A 14,442-nucleotide genomic window follows, 5' to 3' on the forward strand; every position below is an offset into this window, starting at 1 on the left:
TAGCACGCTACAACAACAACGCTTACAAGACCGATCTCCCACGCGAAAAGTACAACGTGAGCAACATCTTCAACGTCACCGATCTCTCCCCGTACCATGGTGATGAGGATTTCGATCCGAGGTCGGATCTTTCCCAAGGGGGGGGGGGAGATGATGCGGAGCATCCTTCAGTCATCCCCATGGACCTTCCATCGTCTCACCAAGCACCAAGAGGACCCATGACTAGAGCACGAGCTAGAGCTCTCGAGACCGAGGTGACTTCTCTCCTTAGTGATATCTCATATGATCCTCTTGAGACATGGTTACTGCCTAAATCAGGAATGTTGTGCAGGATTAGGTACCAAGAGGACCCTCCCGAGGATGTACATGAAGATGGTCAAGACCCCAAGTCCACGGAAGAAGAGAACCAATGGAAGAAGGTGGGAACAGCCTCCAGGCACCCGACATCCGGTCATGATCCCGGACATCCGGCACCTGGAGATCTACATGGCCAGGACTCTGCCGAAGAAGCTACAGGCACCGGACATCCTGCGTCCAGCCCGAACATCCGGCCCTCCTCACCGGAAATCCGGCCTCCGGCCCGGACATCCGGACACGCCATCCAGGAAGCACATAAGCATGCCCCGACAGCCCGGACATCCGGCCGCCACCCCGGACATCCGGCCTCTCTTGAAGCACCGGACATCCGGCCCCTCCGCCCGGACATCCGGCGCCGCCCATCCAGAGAGCAGCGCGGCCGTCTCCTCCAGCCCGGACATCCGGCCCCTCTCGAGCCACCGGACATCCGGCCCGACGCCTGGACATCAGGCCTTCCCTGTCTGCGAACAGTGTAAGGGCCGAGGCCCATGTACCCCCTTCGCCCCTAGACTATATATACTCCATCTCCACCTACGTTTTAGGGTTAGCATTGTGATAGCTCATTTGAGATAGAGCATTGCTCATCCGTACCGGATCTACTCCTCGTGAGGGACCGTACCTCTTCGGAGAAGATCCATCCGGATTCAAGGCCTCCATCCGGAGAAGACAATCAAGACCTCCTCACGGAGAAGAACGGTTACTATTGTATCGTCCCTTGTTGACTTTGGATCTCGTGTTACTTTGTGCCTCGGTGATCTAGCACTTGTGTGATCTATTTCGTGTCGGTTGAATGTTTCTCTTGTTTTTCCCCTCGTGATTTTCCTCGTGTTCTTCTGCGCGTTCTTCGTGTTCCCCGTAGGGATCCTCTCCAAACGTGAAAGATCGGCCCCTAGGGTTCCGCCCTACATCAAAGCTCCTCCCAGTGTCCACGCGCGAGCGCTGGATGGAGATGCAGAGCGTGAGCTCCTCTTCGTCGTATTCCTCCTTCACGAGACCTTCCTAATCCACGGGATCGGCCTCACCGCTGAAATCCTGACCGGAGTTGGCCACGACAGATGGAAGGGGAAGGGTTTAGGAGGAATCAAATGAGCGAGGGAAGCGCATGAGACGAGTGTGGAGTGAGAAAGTGGGTTTGACTAGGGTTTCGTCCGATGGGGTGGGGTTTTTGTGGGGGCATCGATGGGGCGGCGCAGGCCATAGCTGGCTAGGCCTACGTGGTGGACGCATCCGGACATCTCCATATCCACCTCTGATTTGGACCCAATATGGGGAGTGCCAGTCAGTCCAGGCGTTTGGACCACCTATGAAAAGGCAGGTTGAGTGGCGTCTTTGTGTCCGGATACTGCCCGGGCAGTTCGTCCGGGCGCTTGGGGTGGGTATGGGTTCGAACTGAGGTAAAAGTTGACACTTGAGTAATAAGGCTACGGTAACCAGTGGGGTGATCTTTGGCCGTCGAGCGACGAGGAGTTGAGGAGCGAGCTGGCTGTTGATTAACTGATGAACGAACCGTCACTGTCTTACTGAATTGAACACTCGCATCCTCCACCTCCACCTAGCCATGTCCCGCCTCCGCCACTCCACCTCCACCGCGCCGATGTTCCACCTCCGCCTCCTCCGCTGCCGCTTCTCCTCCATCTCCACCTTGCCGCCGTCACGCTCATGGTCTCCCCATGCAGCCTTTGCCGCGGCCACAGAGCGCGTCATCGCTGGGACGCTCAGCCCGGAGGACGCACACCGCCTGTTCGACGAATTGCTACGGCAGGCCACTCCGGTCCCCGCGCGCTCCCTGAACGGCTTCCTCACGGCCCTCTCCCGTGCGCCGGACACCGGCGCCTGCAGAGACGGCCCCGCCCTCTTCAACCGCACCCGCCGAGAAGAGGCCGGCTCCCGGGTGGTGTCGTCCACAATCTTCACCTACGGCATCCTCATGAACTGCTGCGGCCGCACGCGTCGTCCGGAACTTGGGCTTGCCTTCTTTGGGCGCGTCCTCAGGATGGGCCTGAAGACAAATGTGGTCGTCGCCACCATGGTCCTCCAGTGCCTCTCCAGCGCCAAACGGACAGATGAGGCTGTGGACATCCTGCTACATCGGATGTCCGAGCTCGGGTGCGTGCCTGACGCCTTCTCATACTCCATTGTTCTGAAGAGCTTATGCGATGATAGCAGGAGCCAGCGGGCACTCGACCTGCTCCACATGTGGGAGAAAGAACGAGGTGTCTGCTCCCCCAACGTAGTGACGTATAACACGGTCATCCACGGCTTCTTTAAGGAAGGTGAAGTAAGCAAGGCATGCAATCTATTCCATGAAATGGTGCAGAAAGGGGTTGAACCTAATGTGGTGACATATAGCTTGACCATTGATGCGCTGTGCAAGGCCAGAACTATGGACAAAGCAGAGTTGTTCCTCCGGCAGATGATTGATAAAGGTGTTCAACCGAACAATGTGACATATAATGTCATGATCCATGGATATTCCACTCTGGGCCAATGGAAAGAAGCGGGTAAAATGTTCACAGAAATGACAAGACAGGGTCTCATACCAGATCTTGTTACTTGGACCTCGTTCATGGCCTCTCTCTGTAAGCATGGAAGAACCAAAGAAGCTGCCGAATTTTTTGATTCCATGACTGCCAAGGGCCACAAGCCTGATTTGGTCACGTACCATGTTCTGCTCCATGGGCATGCAACCGAAGGATGCTTTGCTGATATGATTAATCTCTTTAATGCAATGGCAACCAAAGGTATTCTACCCGACCGTCAGGTTTTCAACATTTTAATTGATGCACATGCTAAACATGGAATGATGGATGAAGCTATGCACATATTTACTGGAATGCAGGGGCAAGGAGTGTGTCCAGATGTATGGACCTATTCAACTCTAATATCTGCACTTTGCAGAATGGGTAGGCTGGCTGATGCCATGGATAACTTCAGTCAGATGATTGGTAAGGGAGTACAACCGAACACAGTTGTTTATCACTCCCTAATTCAGGGTTTCTCTACACATGGTGATTTGAGGAAAGCAAAGGAGTTGGTTTATGAAATGACGAACAAAGGTATTCCTTGTCCAAACATTGCATTCTTCAGTTCTATAATGGACAGTCTATGCAAAGAAGGAAGGGTTATGGATGCACATGATATCTTCCACTTGGTTACAGACATAGGTCTGAAACCTAACATCATTACGTTTAATACGCTGATTGATGGATATTGCTTAGTCGGTGAGATGGAGAAAGCATTTGGAGTACTTGATTCCATGGTATCAGCTGGCATTGAGGCTGATGTTTTTACATATAATACACTTGCTTATGGCTATTGTAGATGTGGAAGGATTGATGATGGGTTGATTCTCTTCAGAGAAATGGTGCAAAACAAACCTAAGCCCACAACAATCACATATAACATCATACTGGATGGGTTATTTCGTGCTGGGAGAACATTTGCTGCAAAGAAAATGTTCCTTGAGATGACCGAAACGGGAATAACAGTGAGCATTTCCACATACAGTATAATACTTGGAGGACTTTGTAGGAATAATTGCTCTGACGAAGCGATCACCCTATTTCAGAAATTAGGAGCAATGGATGTGAAGTTTGATATTAAAATACTCAATACCATGATCAATGCCATGTTCAAGGTTCGGAGAAGAGAAGAAGCTAACGGTTTGTTTGCTGGAATATCAGCCAGTAGGATGGTACCTAATGCTTCTACCTACAGCGTAATGATAGGAAATCTTCTAAAAGAAGGATCAGTGGAAGAAGCTGAAAATATGTTCTCATTAATGGAGAAGAGTGGTTGTGCTCCAGACTCTCGTCTTATAAATAATATCATCAGAATATTATTGGAAAACGGTGACATCGTCAAGGCTGGAAATTATATGTCTAAAGTTGATGGCAAGAGCATCTCACTTGAAGCTTCAACTACTTCGTTGTTGATGTGTCTCTTTTCAAGTAAAGGGAAATATCGGGAACAAATCAGTTTGCTCCCTGTAAATTACCAATTTTTCAATGGAGTCAGTTGATGCACTGGACTAGCCAGATAAACATTGGCAATTTGGCATGGTTTGGAGCTCCCTCTCAATGATGTCGACATGAGTTCTCTTCCATGCGCTCACAAGATCGAGCTGTGTGTTGGTGCCATCCCAGCGTTTTGGCCTGATGCATGCCGCTGCTGGGCGTGCATCCTATGGACATCGCCCCTAATCTGCATGCCATTTCCATGCTCAAGGTTCGCATCCTCTCTTCCTCTTAAGAATATGCCAGGGGTGTTAGTACCCCAGGGCCTTTTCTTTTTTATTCTCCTGTTGCTGTTTTGAGGTCTTCATGTTTATAGTTAGATGCATGTTTCATTATACACCAGAAAAACTGTATGAGTTCCTGAACTAGATACCGTCATATATCACCCTAAAGGACTTACTGAACCCCCAATTAAAAATTGAGTTCCTGAACAAGATACAAATATTAAACATTTTCGATACATTTTCTTGGTGCAGATATTTATGTTATGATTATGACGTATGATCTTAATCTGGAAATATCTCTTGCAGGCATTGCCTTGATGTTGTTTTTCCTTATGTTCGCTAGAGGGAGCAATGTGGCCAGCGAATTTCACATTTTCTTCTCTGTTGATAGCAGAACTCAAGTTGCAGTTGATATAAAGACCGTCAATTCATTCCATATAAATTTGTCGCATATCTTGTTCCTTTTTATTAATTATATTTATTTGGAATTCGATATAGTACCGTAGAATGTCGCCCATATTTTGGACAGATCTCAGTTGACTTCTCAAATTTTGGATTTGTGTCATCCAAGCACTCTTATTTTATCTTCCTTGGGCAAAGTTCTTGTTACATTATGCACTTGTGTCATCCAAGCACTCTCATTTTATCTTCCTTGGGAAAAGTTCTTGCTACATTATGCACTTGTGTCATCCAAGCAGTCTAAAACGATTTACTATTTGTAACTTCTTTAGACATAGTGAGTTGCAGTATGTATTAACTTCTTTTTTTGTCCACTAGTTAATCTTAAACCTTCCCTTATGGCAGGCAACCCATTGTCTTTGTGGCAATGGATACATAAAGAAGTACCCAACTGGTCTTTTCCTGAAAGATGCAAACTGTTTGAGGTTGGAGCTGGCACTGTAGTGAGATAAGAAGAATGATAATTAGCTCTTCAAAGAGGACTGAAACTATTCTTTTGGCAGTCAGGTGTCGGTTGCATATTTCTAACTAGAGGAGGTGAGTACCGAGTAGGATCTAAACATTACCAAAATGTCTCTGGGTTTCATTGTTTGACGATATCCTATCCAAGCCTTCTCGATTTTGTATATGTCCAACACACTTGGAAATAAACACATAATCGCATTTGATTCACTATTTGGTTTTTATGCAAAAAAAGTTAGTACTCCCATATTTTTTGCAAGCAGCGTAGATCCCTGACATAGTAACATCTTTGTGCAACGTATATAAGCATCGGCCATACTGGTTTTTACAACCTTTTGGATTCAGCACAGGCTGTAATACCCCTTACCACCTTTACGAGACAGGAATGCGATATGCAGTTTCTTGTTTCTATATGACAATTCAGCTCTAATGCAACACAAAATTGGGAAGTTACATGTAAGGGGAACCTAACAACCTTTGTGAATAGGTAGTGTTGCCTTTTTCTACGTTGTTTTTTTTTCTTCAGATGGGGCTATAATGCACTGAGCAAGTTGTCTTTCCTTGAACTTGAGCTTCTCTCCTTCCTGCTGGCGGATATTAGTCTCGATGTTTTGCCCATTTCTGCTGCCGATGGCCTCGACTACACCTTGTTGGCCCTCTGCAGCACTAGGTTTCTCTTCACAGCCCGCAGGCACCTCTGCAAGGAATCCCAATAGGACAACGACATCATTCATGTATGGCGGAATAGAGGCTTCCTCCTGTATTCATGTCTAAGAAGAGGTCCTACTAACTCATGGTACCTCCTCCTATCCCTGATCATGGGCTTTTTCTGTTGATCAGATATGAATTTAGCATAGCAGTCGGAAAGAACTATTGTCCAGTATATTTCAAATAAAATCTAACAAAGCATTCTTTATAGGGGAGTATATTTTTGGAGCGCAGGGCCCACATGTGCCCATCAGTGGAGTTTTTTTTTCCGAGAAAACGCAAAAGAGTTTGCGTTTCATTTCATTGAACAGGAAGAGAACAGCAGTACAGGTACAACCTCCCAGGAGGAGGGACACACGCACACACACCATCGTCCTCACCAAACAAGCAGGTGAGGAGGTGCTACCAACTACAGACCGCAACAACGAAAGGTCTTGCCTTGTCCAGCCTCCAACCATGAATGGCAAGGTAGCTAGACACAGAGCCTCAAGGCCGCGTCACAGCCGTTGCCAGGCGCCTCCGAAGAAGACTGCATCTCCAGGGCTGACCGGGCCAACGTACCTTCCGCCCATATGTGCCTAGGAGACGGCAGGTGGATGGCAGGACCCAGCCAAAACTAGCGAAGCCATCGTCTTGGACGGGCCGGCGCCGGCGTACATTGCGCCCCGGACGCCCACGCTCCATGCTGCAGCCCTCATCACAACATCGCATTACCAGCAAACCTCGCCGGAAAGATCGGGGAGGCCACCATCTCCAGCTGACGCATAGGGGACTCCAAGTGCGACCCAAGCAGCGATTTCAAGAAAGGAATGGCGCTGAGACACCGCCGCTGCCTTGTCCAGGGAACTGGACCAAGGGTTTCCCCCGGTGCCCGAGGAGAGGGTCCAGTCCGGGCCATGACAGCGCCTCCATGGAGGTAACGGCACCCTCAGGTGTCGCCGTTGTCAGCGCAGGCCATCGCCGCGCAGGGATTTCGCCCGGCCCAAGACCAAAACCCCAAAACCGCCGAAGCAGAGCAAACAGGAGATGGGGAAGCAGATCGCCAGAGAGGACCACCAGCACCGAGAGGGAAACCACGTATTGTCACTGTCGATGTAGGGAAACACCGGCCAGCGCAGTGCAGCAGCTGCCGGATGGCTGCCAGACAAGGCCAGCCATCGCACGGGACGCGTCGAGCAGGGCTAGTGGTGCCGTCGCAGAGACCAGCCACCTGCACCTTGCCGCCGCCGACCATGGCCGCTGCCGCGCCGGCCCGCAGCCTCCGCCGCCCGGATCCGCCGGGGCACAGCCAAGCAGCCGCAGCCGCGCCCCCAAAGGGTCGCGCCGCGCTGCCCGCGTGCTCGCCACGCCAGTCCAGAGGCCCGACCCTCTGGATCTGGGGCCGCCGTCGCGAAACCCTAGGTTCGGAGAAGCGCAGCTCCGTCAGCCTCGTCGAGCCCCACGCTCGAGGGGGGAGGCCGCCTGGGAGCGAAGTCCTGCCGCCGCCGGATCCACCAGGGCTTTGCCCGGCGGGGAGCACCGGCGGCGGCAGGGGGAGGGGGAGGAGGAGGGGAGGGAGCGCTCGAGGGCTGCGTCGCCTCCCGAGTCGCCCGTGGGGAGGGTGACGCGGGGGAGGGGAGGGGAGGGGAGTGGAGAACTTGATTTTAGGAATAACAAGATGATAACTGCCCCCATCAGTGGAGTTGAGATGTACTATGTCTTCTCTTCTCCCAAACTAGGCCGAGCTTTGTGAGCCCAAAGCCTGGGAGTTTATGGTTGTATTTCTCATCAGGCTTTGTTCGGTTAATCCCATCCCCAGGTGGATTGGGGGGGATTTGCAGGGATTTTGGCCTGTAGGGGATTAATTCCCCCTCAATCCCCTTCAATTCCACCTCAACCGAACAAGCCCTCAAGGATGTTGGGGGACTTGAACCCCGGTAGATGACCAGCTAGTTCATCTTCTCATGGTGGTGTTCAATCCCCCTAGCAGGCTAGCAGTTCTGTGGGCTATCTTCATCCTGATATGTAACTGAGTGATATTTGATCAGAATTGTTATCTACAATGACGCCAGTTCAACTTATAATTTATTGTACTCGTATCGTAAATGGTACACCAGCAGCCTTTGATCCTCTGCGCAGTATCCAGCTAAGCTCACCAAGTTTGGATGGCACAAGAGGCTGATCATCAAGATCATGACTGGGAACTCTGTAGCCTTGATGTCAGTTAAGGTCTAGTTGCTTCAAAAATAACAACCAAGATCATGACAGGGTCTACAAGCTGTGAATCAAAAATAACAATTGAAGCAGTGAGCAATTTGTTGCGAGCCAGCAAAGACAGTATCTGTATGATGTTTATCATCAAGGCGCTATTGTATATGCCCGGCCATTTTCACAGTGGACCTTGTGGACCCTGTCCAGCCACCATCTCCCAGAGCCAGAAGGCAGTCAAGGCAGAAGTTCTTGGTGGCAGTCGCTAGCTAGCTCATGGAATCTGAATGCCTTTGCACTTTTGGCCGTGGCAGAAGTTTCTGCGGGTTCACTATCTGCTGCTGTTATCTCTGATGATTGTTCATGTTTTGGAGACACGGATAATGGCTCATCCAACACTTCGTGAGGTGAGTTTTCGCATTTGTTAAATGAAATTACCATTTTGTGCGCACTTTACTACAAATGCCCATCTACAAAAAATATACATCATGTTCTCGCTCATGGCTGGCTGATTGTGTGTTCGTAGCAGTGTGAGGAGCAGACTCCACGATTCTACCAGCCGGTTCCTCGAGGGGCGCTCCAAAATGCATCGCAAGCATTCATAGGCTTGAAGCATTCGTCTTGGATGTGCCATCTTCTCTTCTTAGGCTTGAAGCATGAAAAGCACTTTGCATTTCACCGCTGTATATAAAATCCTCCAACCCCTCTACTGTGAAGATGAAGCCTCGCGCTTCCTCGGCCACGACCACAGCTACAGCCACGAACTGGATTTTGTTCATGTATCTCTGTCGTGTAATCTTGCACCGGAAATCAGTCGGGTTTTTCGTTTAGTCGGAAAGTTCAGATCATGTGTAATCTTGCACCGCAAATCAGCCAGCAGTGAGGCTCGTATCGCATGGGCCCGTTCGGAACACGACTCCGCCGCGGTGCCATCACATGATTCCGCGGCACGCACCGGGGCCGGGAGGGAAGGCGCGTCCAGCCAGCGCGCCCTCCCGTCGCACGTGTCGTCACGTGAGCCGCCGAATCCCAGCCAGCCAAAAGCGCACCGCGAAAAGGCTGAGACCCAGATCGGACGGCCACGGGGCGAGGAGAGAACCCGCCCCCCGGGCGCGCGACGGCCGCTTAAATTTCAAACCGGGGCGCGTGCCGTCGGCCGGACCCGACGCCAGCCAGCCAGCCAGCCAGCCGCCCTCTCTACCCAACCCACCCCACGAGCCGCACCGCACAGCGAGCGAGGGGAGCGGAAAGAGAGAGAGAGAATTTCAAAAGCGGGGGGAGGCCGCCACCGCCGCGCCAATTCGTTCGAGCACACGCCGGATTCCTTTCAACGGCCGGCGCCCCCCGCACCCTCCCCCACCCGCGCCCGCCCGCAGATCTATCCGTCTATAATAACGCCGCGACAATTCCCTCCTCCGATCCGATACCGCCCACCACGCCACGCGACGCGGCACAGATCCTGCCTCTGCCCGCACGCGGATCGGCAGCGGCGGTGACGATGGCCGCGCCCCCCTCTTGGACAGCCGTGGATACGACGACGGCGACGGCGGTGGCGCCGGCGCCCCTCCCGCGGCTTCCGAACCCGCTGCCGCTGTTCGCCGAGCGCGGCGGGGGCGCGAGGCTGCGCCACCACGCCTACAGCCGCAAGCAGAAGTCGCTCGGCCTGCTCTGCTCCAAGTGAGTGCCCTGCCACCCATCTTTCCTTCGCCTCCGTATGGCCGTATCTAATCCTGGCGCGTCCGGGGATCTGCGTTTCCCTTACCCAATTCCATATCGCGTGCCTTTGCTGCAGCTTCGTGGCCCTGTACGACCGGGACGGTGTGGAGTCCATCGGGCTGGACGACGCGTCCAGGCGCCTCGGCGTCGAGAGGCGCCGGATCTACGACATCGTCAACGTGCTCGAGAGCGTCGGGGTGAGCCCTTTCTTCCTCCTCTCCCTCCTCTTCTTTTGCCTTTTACCGGATAGACTTCTTCCTAGTATATCTTCAATTCTTCATTCACGGGGTCCTGAGTTCTGCTTTGAATCATCAATCCCCTGCGAGTAGATCCTTGCGAGGAAGGCCAAGAACCGCTACTCCTGGATAGGCTTCGGAGGGGTCCCGATGGCGCTGCGAGAGCTCAAGGTTTGCATCTGCATTTCCATGCCATCTTTCGGCCGACAAGTGTCAGTGTGATCCGTCTCAATTCTGGTCTTTTGTCTACCTTTATTTGCTCATCAGGAGAGGGCATTGAGAGAGAAGTCTGGCTTGGCTCCTCCACCGGCAGAGGAGCTATCTGCTGCCAATGTATGCTTAGTTGTCTGCATCTTTCCTTTGCATCTATCCATGTGGTACTGGTGAACAATGTAGTTCCTGACTATGCTGTTCCTTGTTCCATTTGATGCTGTAAAGATGTCCGATGACGAAGACGATGATAAGCTGGGTGTTCCGGAGGCCGAAACGGAGGGCGAGAAGCTGAGCCAAACAGTTGACAATCCTTCTGACATGCCTGATGCACCTCCCTGCCGGCTTAGATCTGGTATGGCTGCATTATCTGCTCTAATGCTGGCTTGCTGTATGGTTTTAGTTTCATTTTGTCGTGCCAGGCCTAGAATTTTGGTTGTCACATTTTCAGATCATAGGAAGGAGAAGTCTCTTGGGTTGCTCACTCAAAATTTTGTGAAGCTGTTCCTCACCATGGAGGTGGGAAATTCTGCATTTCCTTGTTTCTGTTTTGAAGATGAAGATTTATGGTTTGTGGAACTGTTGTTGATTGGTATGAAATCTGTACATCCAGCAGGTTAGCACGATCTCACTTGATGAAGCTGCAAAGTTCCTCCTTGGGGAAGACCATGAGGAGTCCAACATGAGAAGTTAGTATTTGTACTATTTCCTCGGCGTAATTCTTCAGCTGTATTAGTATGAGTACCAATCGAAACAAAAGCTAATAGTATGTCTTATGTTTATGCTACAGCTAAAGTCCGGAGATTATATGACATTGCTAATGTGTTATCTTCACTGAAGCTCATTGAGAAGGTATGTATGCTGTTACAAAATAAATAGCTGATAAGTCTGTCAGCTGCACTCAAATGATAAGCGACGTTCCCGAATCTGTTCCTGAATACATAATGTTACAAAATAAATAGCTGATAAGTCTGTCAGCTGCACTCAAATGCTGTTGCAAAATAAATAATGTGTTATCTTCATTGGTATATATATACATGCAGCTCTCCTGCATGGTCTTAAAAATGTTATTTGCACCTAAATGATAAGTGACGTTCCTGAATCTGTTCTTGAATCTTTTCACGCAGACACAAGTGGACACAAGGAAGCCTGCATTCCGGTGGTTGGGCATGGCGGGGAAACCAAAAGCAGAGAATGGTGTCACAATTGTTGCATCCCCAGCAAGCAAGACTCTGTCAAACAAGAGAGTCTTTGGAACTGAACTCACTAACATTGGTATAAATAGAAGCAAGCTGGAACCAACAATCCAGAAGAAAGCGAAGCTGGCACAGGGCGGTGCTGATATCTTGAAGAACCACAACGTGGCTGCGCAGAAGCAGCCCGGGCAGGTTAACAAGAGTGGTTTTGTTTATGGGCCTTTCCACCCTTCTTGTGCAAGAAAACAGGAGCCTGATGAATGTAATAATGTTGGACAAAAGGCGATTGCCCATGATTGGGAGAGCCTTGCTGATTCATTTCGACCACAGTACCAGAACCCAGGTTGGTATTTATCAGCACTTCTTTGGTCTGGTTTTGTTCCTTAGTAGAAAGTTGCTTACTTTTTTAGATGATGAGAAGTCAATCACTTTGTCACTGCAGATGTTATTTTCTGATAGGAAAATACTTGTCGTTTGATTGTGCTGGAAATATGAATTACAGTATGACTAGCAATCTAGCTGAAGTTACAGCATGAGGCCTACTGAATTTTCCCTGACATGCCTTTGGTTGCTATGCTTCTTATTTGTCATGCATACTCGAGGAGCAGAAAATATGCCATATAAAGTGAATCATGTTATTCAGAATCAACCTTCCAAATGAAACTAATCATGCTGTATTTGTAGACTTGTAGTATGAGATGCTTATTTGAAATATGTAAGAAATAGTTTTACAGTTGGTACACTCATACTAGATTTCATGGCTGCTCATAATGTGGTATCTGCAATATTTTAGTTGGTGTTAGTTAGTAGACTCGGCCTATGCAAGTGGTATTTCTCTGAATAGTTTCCAGTGCGGAAGAAGATGCGCATAGCTCCATACATATATGAATATGCATATCTATCTGATTTTGGAAATCATGTTAGACTCGTAGAGATAGCATGTGAGCTCTCTGCCTCTCTGGAAGCAAGCTCATTGTTTTTCACAATGAGTTATTTGAGAAGATACTAGAATAAATTATAGTGTTTATTTGGCCAAATCTATTATTTTCCATCAATTACAGAGCACTGACATCTTTTGAGAATTTCTCAAGGAAAAAAGCTTGTGGTTGACATTTTCATGTGGTTCTGTTGCTTGAACTTCCAAGCATTGGATCAGTACGAGACATTGAATCTTCTCCGTTATAATGTCAAAAAACTGACAGTTTTTTCCCCATTTTTTCTGAATGCAGCACTTGGTGACCTTTTTGCTCATTACGTGGATGCGTGGAAGTCGTGGTACTTTGAATTTTCGCAGGGTAGCAGCATCATGCAGCAACACTTGGGCAGTTCTGTTAATAATAAACGATTTTTGTAGGCGAACTACAAACCCAAGCACAGTAGTCCTGCATGCTTGGGATTTGACCTGTACAATTTGTCAAAATAGAAGAAGAGGGGAAACAGATAGATTTGCTCGGCCTAGGGTTCATTGTATTTACTCAATGCAGGAAATCATTAGGCTTTTCTAGTCCAAAAAGAGTGAGAACATTTTCTCACTGCCAATGTGTAACTTGTCTACTGTTCATTCTTGCACCTACAGGTGTGCCTACCTCTGCATTCTAAAGCTTCTGTTTAGCGCATCTCTTTCGGCGACAATCAACTGACATTAAAACACTATTGTTCGCCAGAGTTGTATCCTTTTTTATGATACAACCTGGATGATCTCATTTACCGAAAAAGGGTTTCCCCCGCTTTGTATACAAAGCAACCAACCAAGCCGTACAAGGATATGTGTTGGGGCGGAAGCAGCACAGACACGCCCAAAAGAAACGACAGAGAAAAAGCAAAAGAAACAAATGCCGACAACGGCGGATCAACGAAAACGAAGAAGCCTCGCGAACGCTGCGCCCACCGGGATCTTCTACTAGGCTCCAAGACTCCGAAGCGTCGGCACCTATCAACACCTCCAAGAAGGATCGCGACGATGACGACGCTGCTGCCAAGGGTTTCCCCCGGTACACGACGAGGCGAGAGGAAGGGTAGCCCCCGACGCCCTCTCGGAAGGTCAGGTGGCACCCACAGGCGCCACCGCGCCAGTGTCAGCCAAGCCGACAGGGGTTTCCCCCGATCCCAACCCGCACCTCGGGCGCTCCGGAGCCAGCCACCAGACCAACCACCAGCCAGCGCCAACACGGTCAAGAGGCCCCCACGCCGTCTCACCACGACACCGCGAAGTGAGGACAACGCGGCGAAGAATCAGAGTCGGGACTAGGGCAGCAGCACCGTCGGCACGCGGGAGGGCCCCACCTCCACCGTCAGCGACAGTAGCCGTCCGGACGAAATAGCTGGAGCACACCAGACCCGTAGGCCCACAGGCCCGGTCGAGCCCTCGTGGGCCCGTAAAGCTCCCGCCCTCGCGCTGCTGCCGGCATGCCATCGGCACCGCCGCCCACATCCGAGCCGCTCCTCCTCCACACCGAGCCGTAGACAGCAAGGCCACACCGGCGCCGACCCGCTAGGACCCAGATGGGGCCCTAAGGGCCCAGATCTGGGCCGGGGGCGCATCGCCGGCCACCAGCGCCACCAAGCCACCCCGCCGCCAAGAGGCAGCGCCACCACCGCACCGGCCGCCGGCCCTCGCCACCAGGACGCCGGACCACCGCCAGCCGAGCTGCACCCGCCGTCGCGCCCTGCC

General features: G+C 50.7%; 2 protein-coding genes and 1 pseudogene across 3 annotated transcripts; all 3 read left to right on the plus strand.

Moving 5' to 3' along the window:
* Positions 1-1,890: 1,890 nt before the first annotated feature.
* LOC119320257 (protein Rf1, mitochondrial-like) lies at positions 1,891-5,243 on the plus strand. The gene is made up of 2 exons (XM_037594384.1): positions 1,891-4,584; positions 4,904-5,243. The coding sequence occupies exon 1, from the start codon at positions 1,916-1,918 to the stop codon at positions 4,376-4,378; it is 2,463 nt and encodes an 820-aa protein (XP_037450281.1). The 5' UTR covers positions 1,891-1,915; the 3' UTR covers positions 4,379-4,584; positions 4,904-5,243.
* A 1,814-nt stretch (positions 5,244-7,057) lies between these two features.
* On the plus strand, positions 7,058-7,749 carry LOC119322402 (annotated as a pseudogene).
* Positions 7,750-9,599: 1,850 nt separating this feature from the next.
* Positions 9,600-13,371, plus strand: LOC119326389 (E2F transcription factor-like E2FE). Of its 2 annotated transcripts, none has more exons than XM_037600045.1 (10): positions 9,600-10,090; positions 10,206-10,326; positions 10,459-10,536; positions 10,633-10,698; positions 10,804-10,930; positions 11,027-11,094; positions 11,189-11,264; positions 11,366-11,427; positions 11,703-12,114; positions 13,001-13,371. In XM_037600045.1, the coding sequence occupies exons 1-10, from the start codon at positions 9,912-9,914 to the stop codon at positions 13,123-13,125; spliced, it is 1,314 nt and encodes a 437-aa protein (XP_037455942.1). In that variant the 5' UTR covers positions 9,600-9,911; the 3' UTR covers positions 13,126-13,371. The 2 variants fall into 2 exon arrangements, with proteins under 2 accessions (XP_037455942.1, XP_037455943.1); XM_037600046.1 differs by having other exon boundaries at positions 11,192-11,264.
* Positions 13,372-14,442: the final 1,071 nt, after the last annotated feature.

This window comes from Triticum dicoccoides, chromosome 6B (assembly GCF_002162155.2).
Source record: "Triticum dicoccoides isolate Atlit2015 ecotype Zavitan chromosome 6B, WEW_v2.0, whole genome shotgun sequence".
NCBI lineage: Eukaryota > Viridiplantae > Streptophyta > Magnoliopsida > Poales > Poaceae > Triticum > Triticum dicoccoides.